This window comes from Pelodiscus sinensis, chromosome 11 (assembly GCF_049634645.1).
Source record: "Pelodiscus sinensis isolate JC-2024 chromosome 11, ASM4963464v1, whole genome shotgun sequence".
Lineage (NCBI taxonomy): Eukaryota > Metazoa > Chordata > Testudines > Trionychidae > Pelodiscus > Pelodiscus sinensis.
In genome coordinates, this window is record NC_134721.1 from 29,274,370 (window position 1) to 29,293,474 (window position 19,105).

The 19,105-nt window shown below is 41.7% G+C and overlaps 1 protein-coding gene across 1 annotated transcript in view; it reads right to left on the bottom strand.

Annotated features, from left to right (window-relative positions):
• Positions 1–248: 248 nt before the first annotated feature.
• Positions 249–19,105, bottom strand: part of CACNA2D3 (calcium voltage-gated channel auxiliary subunit alpha2delta 3) — a 755,257-nt gene continuing 736,400 nt past the window's right edge. Inside the window, exons 36-38 of the mRNA XM_075938900.1 lie at positions 4,170–4,285; positions 1,503–1,582; positions 249–779 (exon numbers count right to left, since the gene is read on the bottom strand). Of these exons, the coding sequence (XP_075795015.1) occupies positions 687–779; positions 1,503–1,582; positions 4,170–4,285 (289 nt within the window). The 3' untranslated portion in view covers positions 249–686. The remainder of the gene's footprint in view (positions 780–1,502; positions 1,583–4,169; positions 4,286–19,105) is intronic.

Sequence of the window (19,105 nt, forward strand, 5' to 3'; positions counted from 1 at the left end):
AGAGCTAGATCCAAACCCTGTTGAAATGAACAGAGAGACTTTAAATGGGTTTTGGTCCCTACTTTACATCTATGTTTAAAAAGCTCCATTTTCACTGTAAATCATTACCAGAGAACACTGTCTTTATCTCAGTTCAGCGAAATAACTGAAGCACATACTTAAATTTAAGGACATGCTCACATCTAATGATTTGCTTATTAAAACAGGCGTTACACCCTTCCTGTATCTTCCCATTACGTCAGAAATAATTTAACAAAGCCTACACATATGAAATCTCCCCTTATTTTTTTTATAATATCTCAATTACTGGCTCAGGAAATATGTTTAGTTGCTATATTTAAAAAATACACAATGAAATTATGGTTTTAATATACTTTATTTAAAAAGTACATAGTTTTAAATTGGTTTCAATGGGACAAAGCAGAAAGTAATGGACACCTGTGTATAACTATTAAAGTCCTTTTTTGATGAATTTTGACTATCATATGGCAAATTCACATTTGCATGGCTTGCAAAGTAAAAAGATAAACCTTTTTCAACATATCTTTAAGAGTTTATCTCATCAACAGTTTAAAATTATGAAATGCTGATGTTTTGACTATATTTCTTGTCTTCTATGTTGCACCATTTCTCAGTTCACAGTTTATCCATGTATTTAGCATGCCAAGTAAACACATCAGTCAATGTCACCTTGAGAAAATTGCCAAAAGCAGTGGAAGAAGAACAAAAATAGGTTTAGCAGTAAGGCCTAGAACACCCCCACATTCTCTTGCATTTTCCTAAAGAAAAGAACAAAGAAGAATTAAGACAAAAGCATTAAAATTCATGGAGACTCAGGGATATTTGTCCAAGCATACGTGCAATAGACAGTAAATTCAATAAGTAAAATTTGTATAATCAAAGCACAGAAAAATAAAGATGATAAAGAAGCTATTCTCGGCTCTGTCACTGGCCTGCTAGGTGACTTTGGGCAAGTCATTTCCCTTCCATGTCTCAGCAAAGTGGATATTTAAGTGCGTAATGTATGTAGCACTTTTGCAAAGTGTTATTCCTAAAAGCACGGTGTTGGAGTCCCAGCTAAACAAATCAGCAATTTACATAATTATCAGTATGACACTAGAAATGCTGATATCATTGATTAATATAGACCAAAACCTGTTCTCATGGCCAAGTAGCTTGGTTTCAGAAAGGAATCTTGCAGTCAGTATTAGATCCAGAATAAGATCTCAGAAGTTCCTGGCTGCCAATTCTGTGCTTAGATCATGGTTCTCTTACATGTTATGCCATGATGTACAAAAATAGCACTTAATTGTAAATTGAAGTACAAGTCCCCTAGACAAAGTCTGCATTGCTTGCAATCATGTAGCAACTTCCCTTTACTACCATGTTCAGAATATCCTAAATATTTAATTGCTTGTCACACTAGAAGACAGTTTTCTAAATAACTACCCTAGAAAAATATATTTACCATGGAGAGGAAAAAAAGCAGTATAAAAACTTACTTCTGGATGAAATCCATGACAAGATTCTGGACGTCTTCTAATCTTCTGAGATTTTAAGCGCTCACATTTAAGGGATTCATTATGTTCACAGTGGTTAAGGAGAGATTGTATAATTGCTGCATTTAAATATTTAAAGTTTGCTTGTATTGTTCTGAAATCCATGCAGCCATCCCTTCCCAGTCCCACTCCTCCAAAATCCAACCAATCAACAAAAGAAGTGGGACATAATTCTATTGTTCTTGGCAATGCTGTTCCCATCGGCACTTAACATGGCCAAATGCTCTATCATTCAGAAATAAAAATATTCTGCAGATTCTTTTTGGTGAATTACCATTTATGAGAAAAAACACATCCCTACCTCTAGTATGGCAATAAAACAAGCTGTATTTAGACTACAACAGAGGTCTCCAATCTTTTTACACTCAAGATCACTTTTTAAATGACAGAACAAGCGAAGATCTACTGCCCCACTCCTCCCCCTGAAACTCCACCCCCTCTTGAAACCCTGCCCTCTCTATTCTCCTCCTAAAACATCACTTGCTATCCTCCGTCCTTATACACTCTACACTGCCACTTTTTTTCCTGGATTCTTCTGTAGGAAGAGGTTTTTCCAACATTTGGCCTGTCTAGATTGGACCAATTGTCAGAAAAACCCCTTCTTTTGGCAGTCCCCTTATTCCTCGTGTAACGAGGAATATAGGGGTTACCGAAAGAGCATGTTGCTCTTCCACTAAAAAAACGGAAGAACAAACGCATCCCTGGATGCGGAAAAGTTTTTCTGGGATATCTCTGGAATCCTGGAAAAACTCCTGCAGTCTAGCTGCACCCTCACTGGGTTGAGACAGGATGTGTGGGCTCTGGGGTAGGAATGCGGGATTTGGGTGTGAGAAGGGGTGAGAGGTGCAAGCTCTGGGAGGAAATTTGGATGTAGGTGGAGGTGGAGAAGGGGACGCTGGCTCTGGGAGGGGGCTCCAGGCTGGGGAGTGTTGGGATCAGATGGAGGGTTGGGCTACTAAGCAAGACACAGGCTTGTGGATGCGAGGGTGCAGGATTTGGGTTCGAGTATGTGAGGGGCTCAGGGTAAGGGGTTCCAATGTATGATATGCTCAGATCTAGAGTCTGGGGGGTGCAGGAATGTTATAATGCTGTGGCCAGATGGGGACTTGGCCCCAATTGGGGGTTTGTTGACCAGGTTTCATTTTTAAATAAAAGACAGTGTCAAACACAAAAAGTTTCTGCATTGTCTTCATTTATGAGAAGGGTCACTGACCCACAGAAAGGTCAGTTGGGGCCACACAAGGGAGATACAAAAAAAAACCCGCCTCCAAACCCCCACCCTCCCAAGCCTCACTAATGTGGCCCCAACTGTGATGGTGGGAGCAGGGCATGTGGTACTGGGAAAGAGTGTTAGTGGGGGCAAGGGACAGGGTTCTGGGGTTGGGGCAAGAGGCAGGGTTCTGCAGCAGTGGACAGGGTGCCAGTGGGAGCAGAGAGTCCCATGCACCCGCCTCGTCCCAGGACTCCTTTCCCCGACTCCGCAAAGCAGGGACGCCCCGACTCCCCCCTCCCACAGAGAAGGGTGCACCTGGACTGAACACCATGGTCAGCTGGCCAGGCAGCTGCTCCTCTTTGCTCCAGCCCAACTGCCCTGTGCTCAGCCTGGGGAGGCTGCGTCGTGCTCCTGCTGATCTGGAAGCCCTTCCTCTTGGCTCCAGCCCAGCTGGAGTGAGGAACAGCCTCCCAGGACTGAGCATGGTGAAGCTAGGCTGGAGCAAAGAGGAGTGGCTGACTGGCCATGGCGCTCAGCCCGGGGTGCACGTGGGCTGGAACAGAGGGAAAGCAGCCTGATTAGCTGGAGCGCAGTGCAGCCTCCTCCCCCACAGCCAGCTGGCCGGAGTGTTTCAGCCCTCCCTACCTAACAGATTCCACCACAGCTACTCACCTGTGTTGCTGCTCCATGAGCAGCTGCTCTGCAAAGAGTGCCAATTCAAAATTAGTTGTGCGCAGGCACGCTGTCCAGAAGGAGCCAAAGATCGACTCACAGAGCCCCTGCGATCGACTGGTAGATCGTAATCTATCGGTTGGTGACCACGTGACTACAACTTAAATTGTCAATTTACAGAATCAATTTTTATATTTTCAGAAGACAAAGTGATACCTTTCAGTGTAGCAATCCAGCCCTAACATACCAAGTTAAGAAAAAGAGTATTTGTGACATTATAATAAAGGAGGTGCCCATTTTTAAAAGGTTATCTTTGGCAGTATGGGTAGAATTTTCTAAAGCACCAAAGATTTAGGAGTCTATGTCCTATTTTCTGAAGCAATGTAAGCACTTAGCCCCAGATTTAGAAAGATGTTTATGTGCCTAAATAGGCAGAGAGGGTCTTACAAAAGCTCTTAAGTAAGGGAGGTGACAATTTTCAATGACTTTCCAAGGGATTTAGACTCTTAAATGCCTAAGTCACTTTGGAAAATAAGACTAAGGAGCAGATCCTCAGCTGGCTTGATGTTACTGGGGCCATGACAATTTACACTGGCTGAGAATCTGCCTGTTAGGCTCCTAAATCACACGAAGTAGAATTTTTAAAGGCACATACAAGGTAAAGGTAAGCAATTTTGCAATATTTACACGTTGAGTTTTCCTGTTATAATCTTCAATATAAAGGATATACCTTATTTCGATGGGTTCCATGGTAATTGGCAAGATAGACTCGCAGTTGCATTCATTATCTACCACCACCATGAAGAGATTACTGCTTGGGATTTGCTGGATGACAAAGGACCTGTAAATTTAAGAACCAGTAATTACCAGGTTTGTTAGCAACAGGTTTTTGTTTAGGGTATTTTAATTTGTCAATAGAACAAACAAACAAGAAACAACTAGATACAACAAGCACAGGTCAATAAATATAGGTTGGACCTCCCTGTTCCAGCACCCTTAGGACTTGAGCAGTCCCGAACCAGGGAGTTTGCCAGAACAGGAGAGGTCAAGGCTCCCCTCCCAGCTGTCAGTCCATCTGGGGCACCAGTTCTGGCCATTGGTCTCCACTCCCAGACCTGGCCACTGGGATCCCCTCCTAGCCCTAGCTGGGGCTGTGCTCCCCGCCATGCTGGCCCTGCTGCCACCAGCTCTGGCTGGGCTTCGCTTGAGCCCCAGCACCTCTTTCATTACAAATTAAACATTGCCCCTACATAGTGAGTTCTGCTCTAATATTAAATAGGCTGGAACAAAATTCATCAGTAAGGAAGGCCTGACCATACTACAATGGGATTTGTGCTCCTGGTTATCACCCACCCTTAGGATTACAGGAATCAGGTGTATTTTGATATAATTTGTGGATTTATTTTTTGCTTTTGAATTTTTGCTCCAAACTGAATCCTGGATTATATATTTCCTATTGAATGCATCGAGTAGGTACTAAATGCCCAGGATCCTGCATAATTACTGTGCTAAGCAAGGTCTGCCAATATATATTCAAAGCCAAGGACTGCATGGCCTTAAAATTATGGGTGGTTTTACTCACCACTGATCTTGCATTAAACAGCATGAACTAAGGAACAGGATCCCAGTTAGCAGACATCTTGTCCTACTGAGAGTCATTAGATTGCCAAGCCAATGGAACCAAGAGTATGCCTCAAACATTTGTGACGCAGGAGGTGTATTTTGTAATCAATTAGCAAACCTACTGGATATGCAGCACCTCAGTTAAATTATGGCAAGATATACATGGAATTCAGACAGAGGAACAAAGTAACACTGCTAGTAAATATAAGAAACATGACACTCAAGGGAGTGTAGTGAATGCTCCTTCTTAGCATGAGTCTCACTAAAGCCAAAAGCAGTCTAATGATTTCAATGGGCACTGTGTCTCACCCTCCATGTGCCTCCACTGAGGGAGAAGGTAGAGGCAGAACTTTTGGGTAGCAGGATGATACAAATTGTACACTGTAAGCTAATCTGAGGTAACAGGGCTGGGCTGTACCATAATGACCCTTCTGAAGGCCGTGCTTAATGGTCCCAATTCACCCCCTATTCTGAAATTCAGGACACAAGGAAAGACCCTTATAGTTTGGTCCCAGGTTTAATTGACCCATGTCACTATTTATACACCATGTCACTGTAACAACATCTTGCAACATGCAACCTATTTGAAAGTTGGCACATCCAGAAATGAGGTTTCTCGGCAGGGTAAACTGGGGAGCGCGCATGAAGCTAATGAGGGCTTGGACGTCAAAACATGTGGACAGAAGCATATTTCCACTCAGACGTCTCTATTTAAAATACATATTGTCTTACTAAAAAAACTCCCGGCTTTTCCAAAAATCACAGAAGATGAAATACAGGGGGAAAAAAATATCTTTGAACCTAGCTTGAGAAAAGAATAATTGGAAAACCTGCTATAAAAATATTGCCAACGGAAAGATTAAATACTTTTAAATATTTTTAAAACTCACCGAACCTCCATTAAAGTTACACTTAGAGAGATCTGCAGTATGTTAGTTTTATGTTTATACACGAAATATACATTTATGGCATAATGTACAGGGCTGAACTTTATAAATGCACCTAAACAGCTGGAGCATGTAGCAAGGCTGACATCATTGTAATGGAGCATCTGTGGCTTTGTGTGTGTGGAAGAAATGGGGCCAATAAAAGGAAAGGAGGAAAATTCTTTCACAGAAAATAACAGCAAAATTTTATATGCATGAATATCTCAGAAAGTTATAAATAAATCAAATCCCAAAAGAGGGAAAATGCAATTTCAGTTTATCCATCCTAGGAATTGAAACAACCCAGTCCTATACATTTTGGAAGTTATATTGATATATTTGTAAAATCTGAAAGCAGATACTCAAAAGTGTTGATATCATTACTGTTCATTTGCACAACTATTTTTGGAGGGTTGCCACTCCTTTGTCCAACTTGAGGCCTCCTCCTTAATCTCAAACTTCTTTTGTAGACTGCCCCCATTTTGAAGCCCTCCTAGGGACACTTAGACCTGAGGGGAAAAACACATCTTACATCAAGGGCAGTTGGGGCTTTAAGTTGACATTGCATGAAAGGTGGACATATTTGCCGTTTATTTCTTCCTCTGCTGGGGTGTTATAATAACTGCAGTAGAGAATATGCCTTCTTTAAGAAACAATTCCTTAACTTCTCCTGTGACTTTGCCTTGTGGAAACAAAACAGGAGGTGCTTTAAGGGAAAAGTAAGCCTGCACCTGGTAGCCATAATGCTAAGTAGACTTCAACATGGGTTGCTCCTCTAGAAAGTCAGAAGCTGTAAGGATGGTTAGGAATGAAAGACCCTCAAAACAGACCTGGTTGGGAATTTTTTGAAATTAATATTTTTGTTGGAAAATGACAATTTTTAGAAACTGAAATATTTCACAGGACCATGCTGCCTTTGTCTAAGATTTTGTTAAGAAAGGTTCCTAAAGTGCACGATGGATTTTTCTAGTCAAAACCAGAAAACCATGCCAAAATAGCCAATAGCCTAGTAGTTAAGCAAACCACCTGGGAGACCCAGATGCAAGCCCCTTCTGTGAATCAAGAAGAGTAGGGACTTGAACCTCAGTCTCCCATCCCTAACCTCCAAGTTATTTGCTATTTTGCTGTATGTGTCTGTCTGCCACACTCCCCCAACCGCCCGCATTTTGTCCCAATGTACAATGGGAAACATTTTGAAAACTCAAAAAACTTTTGTGGATGAGAAACACATTTCCCACTTAGCTTTGCTTAGGAATACTGCTGGGCCTGGTAATTTGGAATATTCATGTATATTACTGAACTAAAGGAAACTGGGTGGCATATATTTACAAGGTTCCAAGAATTAGGTTAGTCTGTCACACTACTCCCATTGACAACACGATGATCTGATTCCCTTCAGTCCAGTGCCTGCTCTCAATGGTGAATGATGTGATAACTCCGTAGTAAAATAGGATGCATGTCTGTCTTTCGTAGAAACAATGGGGAGTCCTGTGGCACCTTAGAGACTAACAGATTTCTTAGGGCATAAGCTTTCGTGGGTAAAACCCTCAATCCAATTCATCTGATGAAGTGGGTTTAACTCAAGAAAGATTATGCCCTAATAAATATGTTAGCCTCTAAGGTGCCACAGGACTCCTCATTGTTTTTTTCAGATTCAGACTAACCAGGCTACCTCTCTAAGACTTATCATTCATAGGTGTTTTTATGGTGCTTGGCACTGTGGCACCTAACTCCAAAGATGTATCTATTCCTCCAAAGGAATAAACCTAAGCAAAGTGAAAACTTCTTTACCTATTGCTGCACCTCACAGCCTAACTAGCTTGTTCCACAACAATTGGCAAGTGACAACCACCTCTCAATATCGCACAGCTGGACTATTTGCACCACTCAAAGGGTGCATTTAAATGAAGCTTTGCTCCTTCAGCACATTAATAAAAGAACAACTGAAATTTATTAAACATTTTGGATGTTTCTCTACACCTTCAAATATATTGATTTTATTACAATACAGAATACAAGTGCTCACTTTGCTCTTATTTATTACAAATGTTTGCACTGTAAAAATGAAAAACAAGAAATAATATTTGTCAGTTCATCTCATGCAAGTATTTTAGTGCAATCTCTTTATCATGAAAGTGCAACTTACAAATGTGGATTTTTTTGTTACGTAACTGCACTCAGAAACAAAACTGTGTAAACTTTAAATCCTTCAAGTTCACTCAGTCTTACTTCTTATTCAGTCAATGACTAAGACAAACACATTTGTTGTATTTATGGGAGATAATGATGCCTGCTTTTAATTCACAATATCACCTGAAAGCAAGAATAGGCATTCTTGTGGCACTTTTGTAGCCAGCATTGCAAGGTATTTATGTGCCATATATGCTAAATATTTGTTATGACCCTTCATGTTTCAGTCATCATGCTAGAAGGTATGCTTCCATGCTGATGATGGTCATTAAAAAATAATGCATTAATTAAATTTGTGCCTAAACTCCTTGGGAGAGAACTGTAAGTCTCCTGCTCTGTTTTACCTACATTCTGCCATATAATTCATGTTGTATGACCCGATACATGTTGTTTGTTTTAAGAACACTTTCACTTCAGATCTGACAAAACACACCACTTGACCAAGATTTTAAGAATCTGAAGTACCTTCCAACATCTGAGAGGGAAAAGGAGCTGGGGGGGGGGGGGAGAGACATACTTTCAGAAGTCTTAAAAGAGCAACACTCCGATACTGAAACTACAGAACCCGAACCAACAGAAAAGAAAATCAACTTTCTACTGGTGGCATCTGACACAGATGTTGAAAATGAATCACACCATTTTGGATCATTATTGAGCAGCATAAGTCATCAGCATGGACAGAACAGTCCACCACCCACGGTTCCCCAGGCATGTGGTCCAAGACCATCTCCCTGCTACGAGCCCCACCTGGCTCCAGTCTCCACCCTGCCCCACTCCACCTCGTTCCTAAAGCCCTGACCCTGCTCCGTATCTTCCTATCCCATTGAATCCCTTTCCCAAAGTCCCCTTAACAAGTGATGTGAGCTGGGCTATTACCTTGGGGGGGCTGGTATGGGATGGCAGCAAGGGTCATCCCCCGTTGCACTGACCATGGCTGCAGGAGACGGGGCAGCCCAGCAGCCTGCTCTGCCCACTGCTCATCTCCCAGCCCACTGTGTGCCACTTCTTGTGGATAAGGGAGAAGCGGTGGATGTCATATACCTAGACTTTAGTAAGGCATTTGATACGGTCTCACATGATATTCTTATTGATAAACTAGGCAAATATAACTTAGATAGGGCCACGATAAGGTGGGTGCATAATTGGCTGGATAACCGTAGTCAGAGAGTTGTTGTTAACGGTTCTAAATCCTGCTGGAGAGGGATAACAAGTGGAGTTCCTCAAGGGTCTGTTTTGGGACCCGTACTATTCAATATCTTCATCAATGATGTAGATATTGGGATAGAGAGTACTCTTATTAAGTTTGCAGATGATACCAAACTGGGTGGGGTTGCGACTTCTTTGGAGGATAGGGACATAATTCAAAATGACCTTAGCAAGTTAGAGAAATGGTCAGAGGTAAACAGGATGAGGTTTAATAAAGAGAAATGCAAAGTGCTCCACTTAGGAAGGAACAATCAGTTCCATACATACAAGATGGGAAGCGACTGTCTAGGAAGGAGCATGGCGGAAAGGGATCTAGGGGTCATAGTGGACCACAAGTTGAATATGAGTCAACAGTGTGATGCTGTTGCAAAAAAAGCAAATATGATTCTAGGTTGTATCAACAGGTGTGTTGTAAGCAAAACTCGTGAAGTCATTCTGCCGCTCTATTCTGCACTAGTTAGGCCTCAGCTGGAGTACTGTGTCCAGTTCTGGGCGCCACATTTCAAGAAAGATGTGGAGAAATTGGAAAGGGTACAGAGAAGAGCGACAAGAATGATTAAAGGTTTAGAGAACATGACCTATGAAGCCAGGCTTCATGAACTGGGCTTGTTTAGTTTGGAAAAAAGAAGATTAAGGGGGGACATGATAGCGGTTTTCAAATATCTAAAAGGGTGTCACAAGGAGGAAGGAGACAATTTGTTCCTCTTGGTTTCTGAGGACAGGACAAGGAGTAATGGGCTTAAAGTGCAGCAGGGGAGGTTTAGATTGGACATTAGGAAAAAATTCCTAACTGTCAGGGTGGTCAAATATTGGAATAAATTGCCAAGGGAGGTGGTGGAATCTCCCTCTCTGGAGATATTTAAGAACAGGTTAGATAGACATCTGTCAGGGATGGTGTAGACGGAGCTTGATCCTGCCTTGAGGGTGGGGGGCTGGACTCGATGACCTCTCGAGGTCCCTTCCAGTCCTATTATTCTATGATTCTATGATTCTATGATTCACTGTAATGATAAGTAGAAACTGAGGTGCAGCTCCGGCCTGATCCCTCTGAGCGATGAAGGGCTCTGGGGAGCGGGCTGGACCAAAGTACTCTGCTTCATACCTCCTGCTGCCATGGGGAAGTGGAGCACAAAGGGCTGGGAGATGGGTGGCAGGGTTGAGCAGGTGGCCAGGTAGCTCCAGCTCCTGCGGTGAGTGCAAAGGGCCTGACCCCTGCTTGGGCCCCACATCAGAACCCCTCCTCCTTCAGGTAAAGCTCCTTAAGCACACTTGGCTGAGGACAACTACAACGGTGCTGTGTGAATGCCTGTTAATCCCCTGCAAATGTAAACGAACTTGTTTGTCTGAGAAATTGTCTGAACAAGAAGCAGGACTGAGGGGACCCTCAGGTGCTAAAGTTTTACATTGTTTTATTTTTGAATGCAGTTATTTTTGTGCATAATTCTACATTTGTAAGTTGAACTTGAGTGATAAAGAGATTGCACTATAGTACTTGTAATGGGGGAATTGAAAAAGACTATTTTATTTTTTACAATGCAAATAGTTGTAATAAAAATATATATAAAGTGAGCACTGTATACTTTGTATTCTGTGCTCTAATTGAAATCAGTGTATTTGGAAATGTAGAATGCATCCAAATATATTCAAATAAATGGTATTCTAGTGTTATTTAACAGCATGATTTATTGTGAGATTAATCATGTTTAATTTTTTAATAATGCAATTGATCACGATTATGCTTCTTAATCACATGAAAGTCCTACTTTAAACATGTGTGAACATCTCAATTACTTCAATGTCCTGAATCTAAATAGGAAAAACTTATAAAACAACAAATAGTCTATTATCACCTTAAAGACTAAAAAAACATGTAGATGGTAACATGGGCTTTTGTGGGCAAAACCTACTTCTTCAGATGATAGGGAAATAAGGGAAGCATTTATTCTTGGATCTGGACTTATTATACTCCGGTCATCTTTAAGGTGCTACTAGACTATTTGTTGCTTTTTAAGTTTTTCCTGTTACATACTAACTCGGCTACCCCTCTGAAGCTTCTGAATCTATTTTTTCCCCCATATGGGGCATATCTGGAGACAGATTCCTATAATAAAAACAGCCAGTGCACTACTTAAGCGTGCATTCCTGAAGCTCCTAAAATATTTTTTCCCTGAGGAAACTCTAATACATGTTGTCTATTACATACAGTAAAATTAATCCAATATAGACTTGTAGAAAATAAAGATAGAAGTTTTCAGTTTAGTAGTATAAACTTTTATTTATCTTACTTTACCCACTTGTTTATATGTGTGTGTGTGTGTGCGCGCGCTTCAAAACACAAATTTTCTCCCCCACAATTCTCAGACCTAATCCTGAAATGAAGCTGCAATGCTTAATGTTTGTCTTCACCAGCCATTTGCAAAAGGTTAGTATGTGTTCATCAGATCCAGGTGAGGAACATCGGTTGAGAAAATTTGAGTGAGTAATTTGGGAATAATACTTCTGTTTGACCAATTTAGCCTGCTTTTCTACTTGTGGATCATTCACTAGCAGATTTTTTTTTTAAATTGATGCTATTCAAACCCATTTCATGGATTTTGTGGGACTTTTTAACCACAAAGGAATGATCTTAAACACATTTTCTAAAGATATTCTTTATTCCAGCTGCAAGACACGTGGTATAATTTTTACCCTCAAACTGTGTAAACATGCAGGCACTCCTAAAATTAATACTTGTGTTCAAGTTTAAAATTCTGTTTCCATGGTTACATGCTCATGCAACTTTGAAATTCACTTTGATTGCATGTTCAAGCCAGTGACTCTCAATATCTTGATCTGAGAACACAAAAAGGTACACAATTAGAGTAAAGTAATTTAAAATCTGAAATAGTCAACCAAAACGTTTTCCAGTGTATGCCAAGCTTTTGTTGTGACGGGAAAAAATCTCCAACAAAAATATCTTCAATGCAGAAGAAAATACAGAAAGTTGCTGACAAAGTAACAAAAATGGTGTCAGCTTTCAAGAGGGCTCCTCAGAGAGTCACCAAAGTCTAGATTTCAATGATTATTTCTCAGTAACCTGCTGGGTTAGGCTGTCAATTGTGTCACCAGCAATTTGGGAGCCAAATATTAGTGATGGATTAAAGGTTTTATTGCATTTTTACTAGTTTAACAATAAAAAAGATCATCTATGGTTAATATTTATGGAGAATGTTTTATGTTTAAAGAGCAAAGGCTCTTTTTTAAGTGTAGTAATGTAAATCTTTTGGTTTCAGACTTTCGCTTTACAACAGAATCATCAACCTCATCCTCATCAATTGCTAACCAAGACAAGTGAATATTAGTTTTGATAGGGATAGCACACAGAGAGCCTTGCATACTTCTCCATACATAAAACATCATAAACTCCCATGGTCCTTGTTATACGTTGAGCCAATAAGAAGCTTATTAATCATTCTATCCATCTTTCATCCACTGTGGAACTGGTTTGGTTTATTTACAGTGTAGATCCAGAGCTCAATTGAGCTTTGTACAGGAAGTGTATCTTCACTCTGCTTTTACAAGAAAAGGTGGGGAAAGAAGACGGTAAGCACTTGAAAAGGAAATGGGAGGAAGGGGGGGAGAACAAGAGAAAAGAAAATCTAAACTATTTTCTTGCTTTAGCCTAAGAGCAAATCAGGATTAAAGGTAGAACCACATGAAATTTACTATTTTGATTCACAGAATCAAGCACTGATTTTTTCTTTTTAAGCCATTTTGGTTAAAAAAAAAAAAGCTTTCTTTGCTAAAAACATGGGCCCATATTTTGCTTGGGAAATAGGCAAATTTTTGCTCACAAAATGCATATATTTTGGTAAAAGCTTCCATGAAAATGAATGCTTTTTCAAAAGTGGAATCAAACTGAAAAAAAAATCTATTTCAAACAGTTTTGCATGTAATGATTTTTTATAATGTATTGCTTTGAGGGCATCTTAATAAGCCATATTTTTAATAAGTTAATAATTTTACTTCATTCTTCAAAGTTTCAATATGGTGTGGGTGCGTGGTGGGAAGAGAGCTGGGGAAATCCAGCTAACTTCACTATGAGCCATGTCTTCTGAACCTTTTAAGATAGCATAAAACTTGGTAGGATCGTCAACTATGAAGCTGTGGCAGATATCTGAACTATGACCATGGATCTATTAATAGCTGAATGTTAAGACTTTCAAGAGATATGCTAAACTTTATTTCAAGCGTGTGTAAAGTTTTAATCATATTGTTTACCACCAATAAATGTCTATGTGTGATTTAATCTATGGATATCATTTCTAATGCTAATTTACTCACTTCTGAAGAATTTGAAAACTACAGAGATAGTGGCTACTTGGAATCACAATAAATGTCATAAGGGGCTTTACAAAATATAAAATAAAGCTCATGTCCTGTCCCAAAGAGCTTAATATGGACAAAAATTTGCCTCTGTTACATCCACAAACATTCCATTTAGGAAAACGGGCACATGTGTAACAAGGCAGAATTTGGCTCTATTTTTTTTTTTTTTTTTTTTGCACCTATAGCTATGAAGCTGCTGTGTTATGCAGTCAGAATTCAGGGTTAGTTCCTTGGGAATGACAAACATGCAGTGTGTGCCAATCATGCAGTGTCCTCTGATTCTGCTTCTTTTCATTGTCTTGTAATTTATCTCAAGTCACAAGGGACTAAGACATGGGCCATGATCAGTGTGAGCTTTATTCAATATTGCTAACAGGCTTCAGCTTTCCTTCCCCAAAACACTTTGAGCTCAAACATGGAACTACTGAGCTCAATGGAAATCAAATACGCAAGGGAAGTGTATTCAATCCAGCTAAGATAATAGAACCTTTAAGTTATTTACTTTCTGTTTAAATAAAACATCTCAGGCTAAAGGGAAATCAATATTATTAATAAACAGTTTGCATTTACATGCAGGCAACATAATCCATTTCAGTTTGTTCTTTTATAGCATCTTATGTATAATGCATACAAAACTCAGAGGCTCCAAGTTTCCTACTATTGAAAAAGCCACTGGAGAAAAACACATATCCACGAATAAACCCAGGTAGTTAATGGAAACTACATGTCCAACACAGCACACTTGGTATGGGACTGAAAATGTCCAGACATTGGCATGAACAAAGCAAAGGAGATGTGGGGAGTACAGGAATCAGGTCAAGGGGCTACAGGTAGAGAGATCAGGGCAGAGAGCTGAGGATATGGGGGGGCCTCAGGGCAGAGGGCTTGGGGGGGGTTCAGGAATAAGAGCAGGTGGTTCGGGCTGGGGGAGCTCAGGGAAAGGGTATTTGGGGGATGCAGGAATCAGGGCAGGGGACAGGCAAGGGGAGTCAAAGCAAGTGGTGAGGGGTGTAGGGTGAGTGCAGGGGGCAAAGGCACCATTTTGGGAGGGCAGGGGCTGCAGCTGCACTTGCAAAGTCACTGCTGCTCTTCCTCTTCCTCTGACGATCCTGGAGCAGGGGAAGTGTGCAGATTGTGTGAAGTACTCCTCTGCCCCTCCCCAGGGCAGCCTGCAGCCAGAGGAAGGCACACAGGCTACACACTTCCCCTCTCTCCCTATAGCCGGGGGGAAGGAAAAGCAGCAGAGTTCCAGGTACAAGCGACTGCAGCCCTCCCCACATTCCCTAAAGGGTATTGGAAGGGGGGGGGGGGTCTAGGAGCTGGGACAGCCCAGATGAGGGTGGGGGGAGGTGCATCCCTCTCCCACCCCAGCCAACCCCTTTCATTTGCCTGGCTGCCTGCTTCTTAGCCAGGCAGCCTGCAGGAGAGCCTCAGGATCCTGGCTGGGAGCCGCTGCAGCTGAGTATACCGGCCCACTGGCTTCTTCTTGCCAGAGTGCCGTACCAGCTTACTTTCACTTCTAAATCTGGGGCTCCTGTGGCCATGGGCCTGCATGTGTGGCATGTCCTGCATAGCCCCTAGTTGCACCCCTGGAACAGAGGACAGGGTCAGAGTAGACCACCCAGGCTCAACAGTCTCAGGAATCCCTGGTTCCATACCACACACACTCCTGGTTAAATGCACATAAATACTTTCTCTCCTCATTCTTTCCGGGCTTCTCATGGCTTACAACCATGCTGCCATTAGCTGGTGGACAATACCAGTGCCATATGACCTCTTCCAACAATGAGGTATATAAAGCCTACAGGAGTAGTAATACAATTCCAAACAGCTTTAAAAATTCCCTGCAAGGAGAAGGGAGATACAAATATAGAGCAGCTGTCCTGCTGCTTCCAAGTCACCGCTCCCTCCCAGCTCTGGCGGGGTATGTATGGGGGATACAAAGTGTTTAAGGAACCTAGCTGAATGATGACTATGAGTCTTTGTGAACATTCATGGGAAAGGGAAGTATTTAGAGAACATACGTGAACTTACAGATAGTTGTATCCTTCCTATAATCATTGTCTGGAGTAGAAGATATTTTGTGTGGGATTCGGAGGGCATCTGAGCATATTAGCAGCTTTGGAATACATTAGACTAATTTAAATAAAATTCTGCAAATCTACTGGCTGAAAGTAATGTGAATTCCCTTTTTGTGCAACACAGGAATATTGCTGTTTAAAGCATTCCTTTTCAAATCACACCAGCTTTTTAGGGGTATTTTACAAGCAACTGTTACCTTCTAGAACTTTTTAAAAGTGGATTTCATTATGCTATTCTGTGCTAATGATAACAGATGCTGTACAGTAGAATATGTGGTAGCAATGAACACATGGGTTATATGGGGTTTAAATTCCATAAATATTTAAAACGTCTGCACAGATTTGTATTTAATCTCATGTTCATGGATGTGAAGTTTGATTTAAGAACAAACTAATTTCCAGATGTCTGGTTTTCATTTTGTCTCCATCTATAATTATTGTAAAAACTGTTTGACATTAATGCTCAGTGCTACAATGAAGATAGGCGCATATACACCCCAGGGAGCCGGAACTCAGGGGGCATGAAGTGGTTTCCATCATATATAGGGTTCACAGTTGGGTTCATTGGCTTCCAGTTTTCCCACTACAAAAACTGTCCCAATGCCACTGCATCCACCTAGACCCAAGTTGTGACTGTGGGAACGTTGTGCAGGTGTATTGCCTCCCAACACACTATAGTTGTTCTGGGTCATGTATGCAAACTCTGCTATACGGTCTCAAGAGGGGTAGCCGTATTAGTCTGTAATTAAAAAAATAAAAAATGAGTGGTCCTGTAGCACCTTGGAGACTAACACAAAATATAGAAAAAACGTAAACCACAAATAGTCCCGTAGCATCTTAGAGACCAACAAAAAATGCAGATGGTATCATGAGCTTTCATGGGCACAACCCACTTCTTCAGGTGAGTGGAGCAAGAGGCACAGAGGGGCACAGAAACCCCAAAATTTAAAGCAGAAAAAGAGGGGAGAGAGGAGGAAATTCCCCCCTACCCCTGGTCAATTATACTGTCCATGCAAAATGAAGCTAATAGAGTGGGCTGTAAGTGTCCAATACTCTAGCATTTAATGCCATTTCGGTGTTGAATATAACTGCTCATCCCGATTAATATCTTTGTTTAGTTCTTGGGTAAACATGTCAAATTTACTCATGAAGGCCAGTTCCCAAGTCTTTCTTTCTAGTTAGCTATGCTATTATGGGGAATAATGAAATTTGCAAAGAGTATAGGGTATTTGGGTCCATCCCCACCCTCCCAAAAAAAAACATTAAGGCCCAAATATTTAAACTTCTTTATCTGCTATGAGCAACTAAAATGCATATTAGGGTTTCTGAGAAAGTGGCCTGAATTTCAGAGGTGCTCAGTACCAAGAGCTCTCATTAACTTTACTGAGAGTTCTGCTTCTTTGGCACCTCTGAAAAAGCAGGCTATTTTTCTAGGTATTTAAATATGAAGTTACATTGCTAACTTCAAGCACCTAGTGCAGGGATGGGCAATAATTTTTATGGCGGGGTCACTCCAAGATTTCGGCCACACTTTTCTCTGGAGAGGATGTGGGGTCTGTGATGAAGATTGGGTGCAGAAGAGAGTTTGGGGTAGGAGACTGGGGTGCTGGAGAAAGTTGGAGGTCTGAGAGGGAGTCTGGATAAAGGAGGGGTTGTGACTTGGGGCAGAAGATTGAGGTCCAGGGTCAAGGAGGGGGTATGGGTGCAGGAGAAGATTTTGACCTAGGGAAGGGGTGCAGCATCTAAGAGGGAGCTAGGGTGCAGGAGGGGCTGGGGTGCCAGAGGCAGGCTTTGGTTAGGATGTGCTTATCTAAGAAGCTCCTGGCCAGCAGCACTCTCGGGCAGGCTTCTAGGCCCTAGATCACTCCACATGGCTCCATGTGCTATGGGGGAGTCTTTGTGCACTGCTCAGCAAAATCTCTCGGCTCCTATTGGCTGGAAACCAATAGAGAGCTATTGGCTGGAAACCAGCCACTGGGAGCTGAGAGATTTTGTAGGGGATGGAGGCAGCGTGCAAAGACTTCCCCTCAGCCCAGCGCAGAAAGCCACAGGGAACAGCTAGCCACTTTGAGCAGCGCTGCTCCGTGGACAAGGGTGGGCTGGATTAAAGGCCTTGGCAGTCTAGATCCAGCTCACAGGCTGTATCTTTCCCACCTCTGACCTAGTGGCTAAGATTTTTAGTCATTACTTTGGAATTTTATTTCAGATCTGTCAAGTTTTGATCTCTCCTATTTTTGTCTTAAGTTAAAAAAAACCCCAAACTCACCACACACATACATCAGGGTACGGTAAATGGAAACTTTTGTACAATCTACACTCAAATAGCTGTTACTCACAACATAACTGACAGTTGCATATATCCAACCTTAATGGTCTGGAACAAACTATACCCATTCAACTAAACTGTAGATATCCGTTGTCCTGGTTTCCAACTCACATCATGTGTTTTCCAGGCTTACTGGCTATCTTTCCAACCCATGTTTCTCTCACTTATCCATTTTTAAATGAATGAAATGTGTATATTGCGAGCATAAATTAGGTTGTTTAGGATTTTTAAATAAAATATGAAATAGAGAATGGAATATTTTAATACCATATGTAAAATGTAGGACATATGCCAACAGCAACATTTTGGAGTGCTTGCACTTTTAAACTAGATGAAAAAAAACCCCATGTGGTACTGATACAAAAAAGGACAGTTCTGAGGCCTGATTCTGCAGTGTGAATCAGGCAGGTGAACTCCTACAATGCAGAGTCCCACAGGCTTCAGCGGGTCTCTAAGGGCATATGCATTCCCCCATTCATACCAGACTGCAGGATGAGGCGCTTAGATTGAGTGAGAGAGATACCATTTAGACATTTCAACAGGTGAAGGAACCAGATGAGGCTGGCTGTGAAAGAAGACAGCCCCAGTAGTGAGGGAAGGAGACAGGCGCTGAGGAACAATAGATGGTTCTTCCATACCTTGGAGTCTTTGGCACCCATTAGTCATTTGGGGGACAGGTGCTGAGTGGTCAACATCCCCTAACCCTAGGGATTTATCTGGAGCAGGGGCCGCTTGGAGTCTCTCCTGCCCCTGTTCCGACAGGCAATGTCTATACAGGGCCATAGTGGACAAATATAGGAAGACCTCCCCATGGCAGCAATTTCTTCCTAAGTATTGGGCATCACTTTGGAATTACAGGAGGTGGGATAATTTCCTCTAACCTCTTCCAAGCTGCAGAAGGACATCTTCTTTGTAATCAGGAAAATAGCCACAGAAGGCAA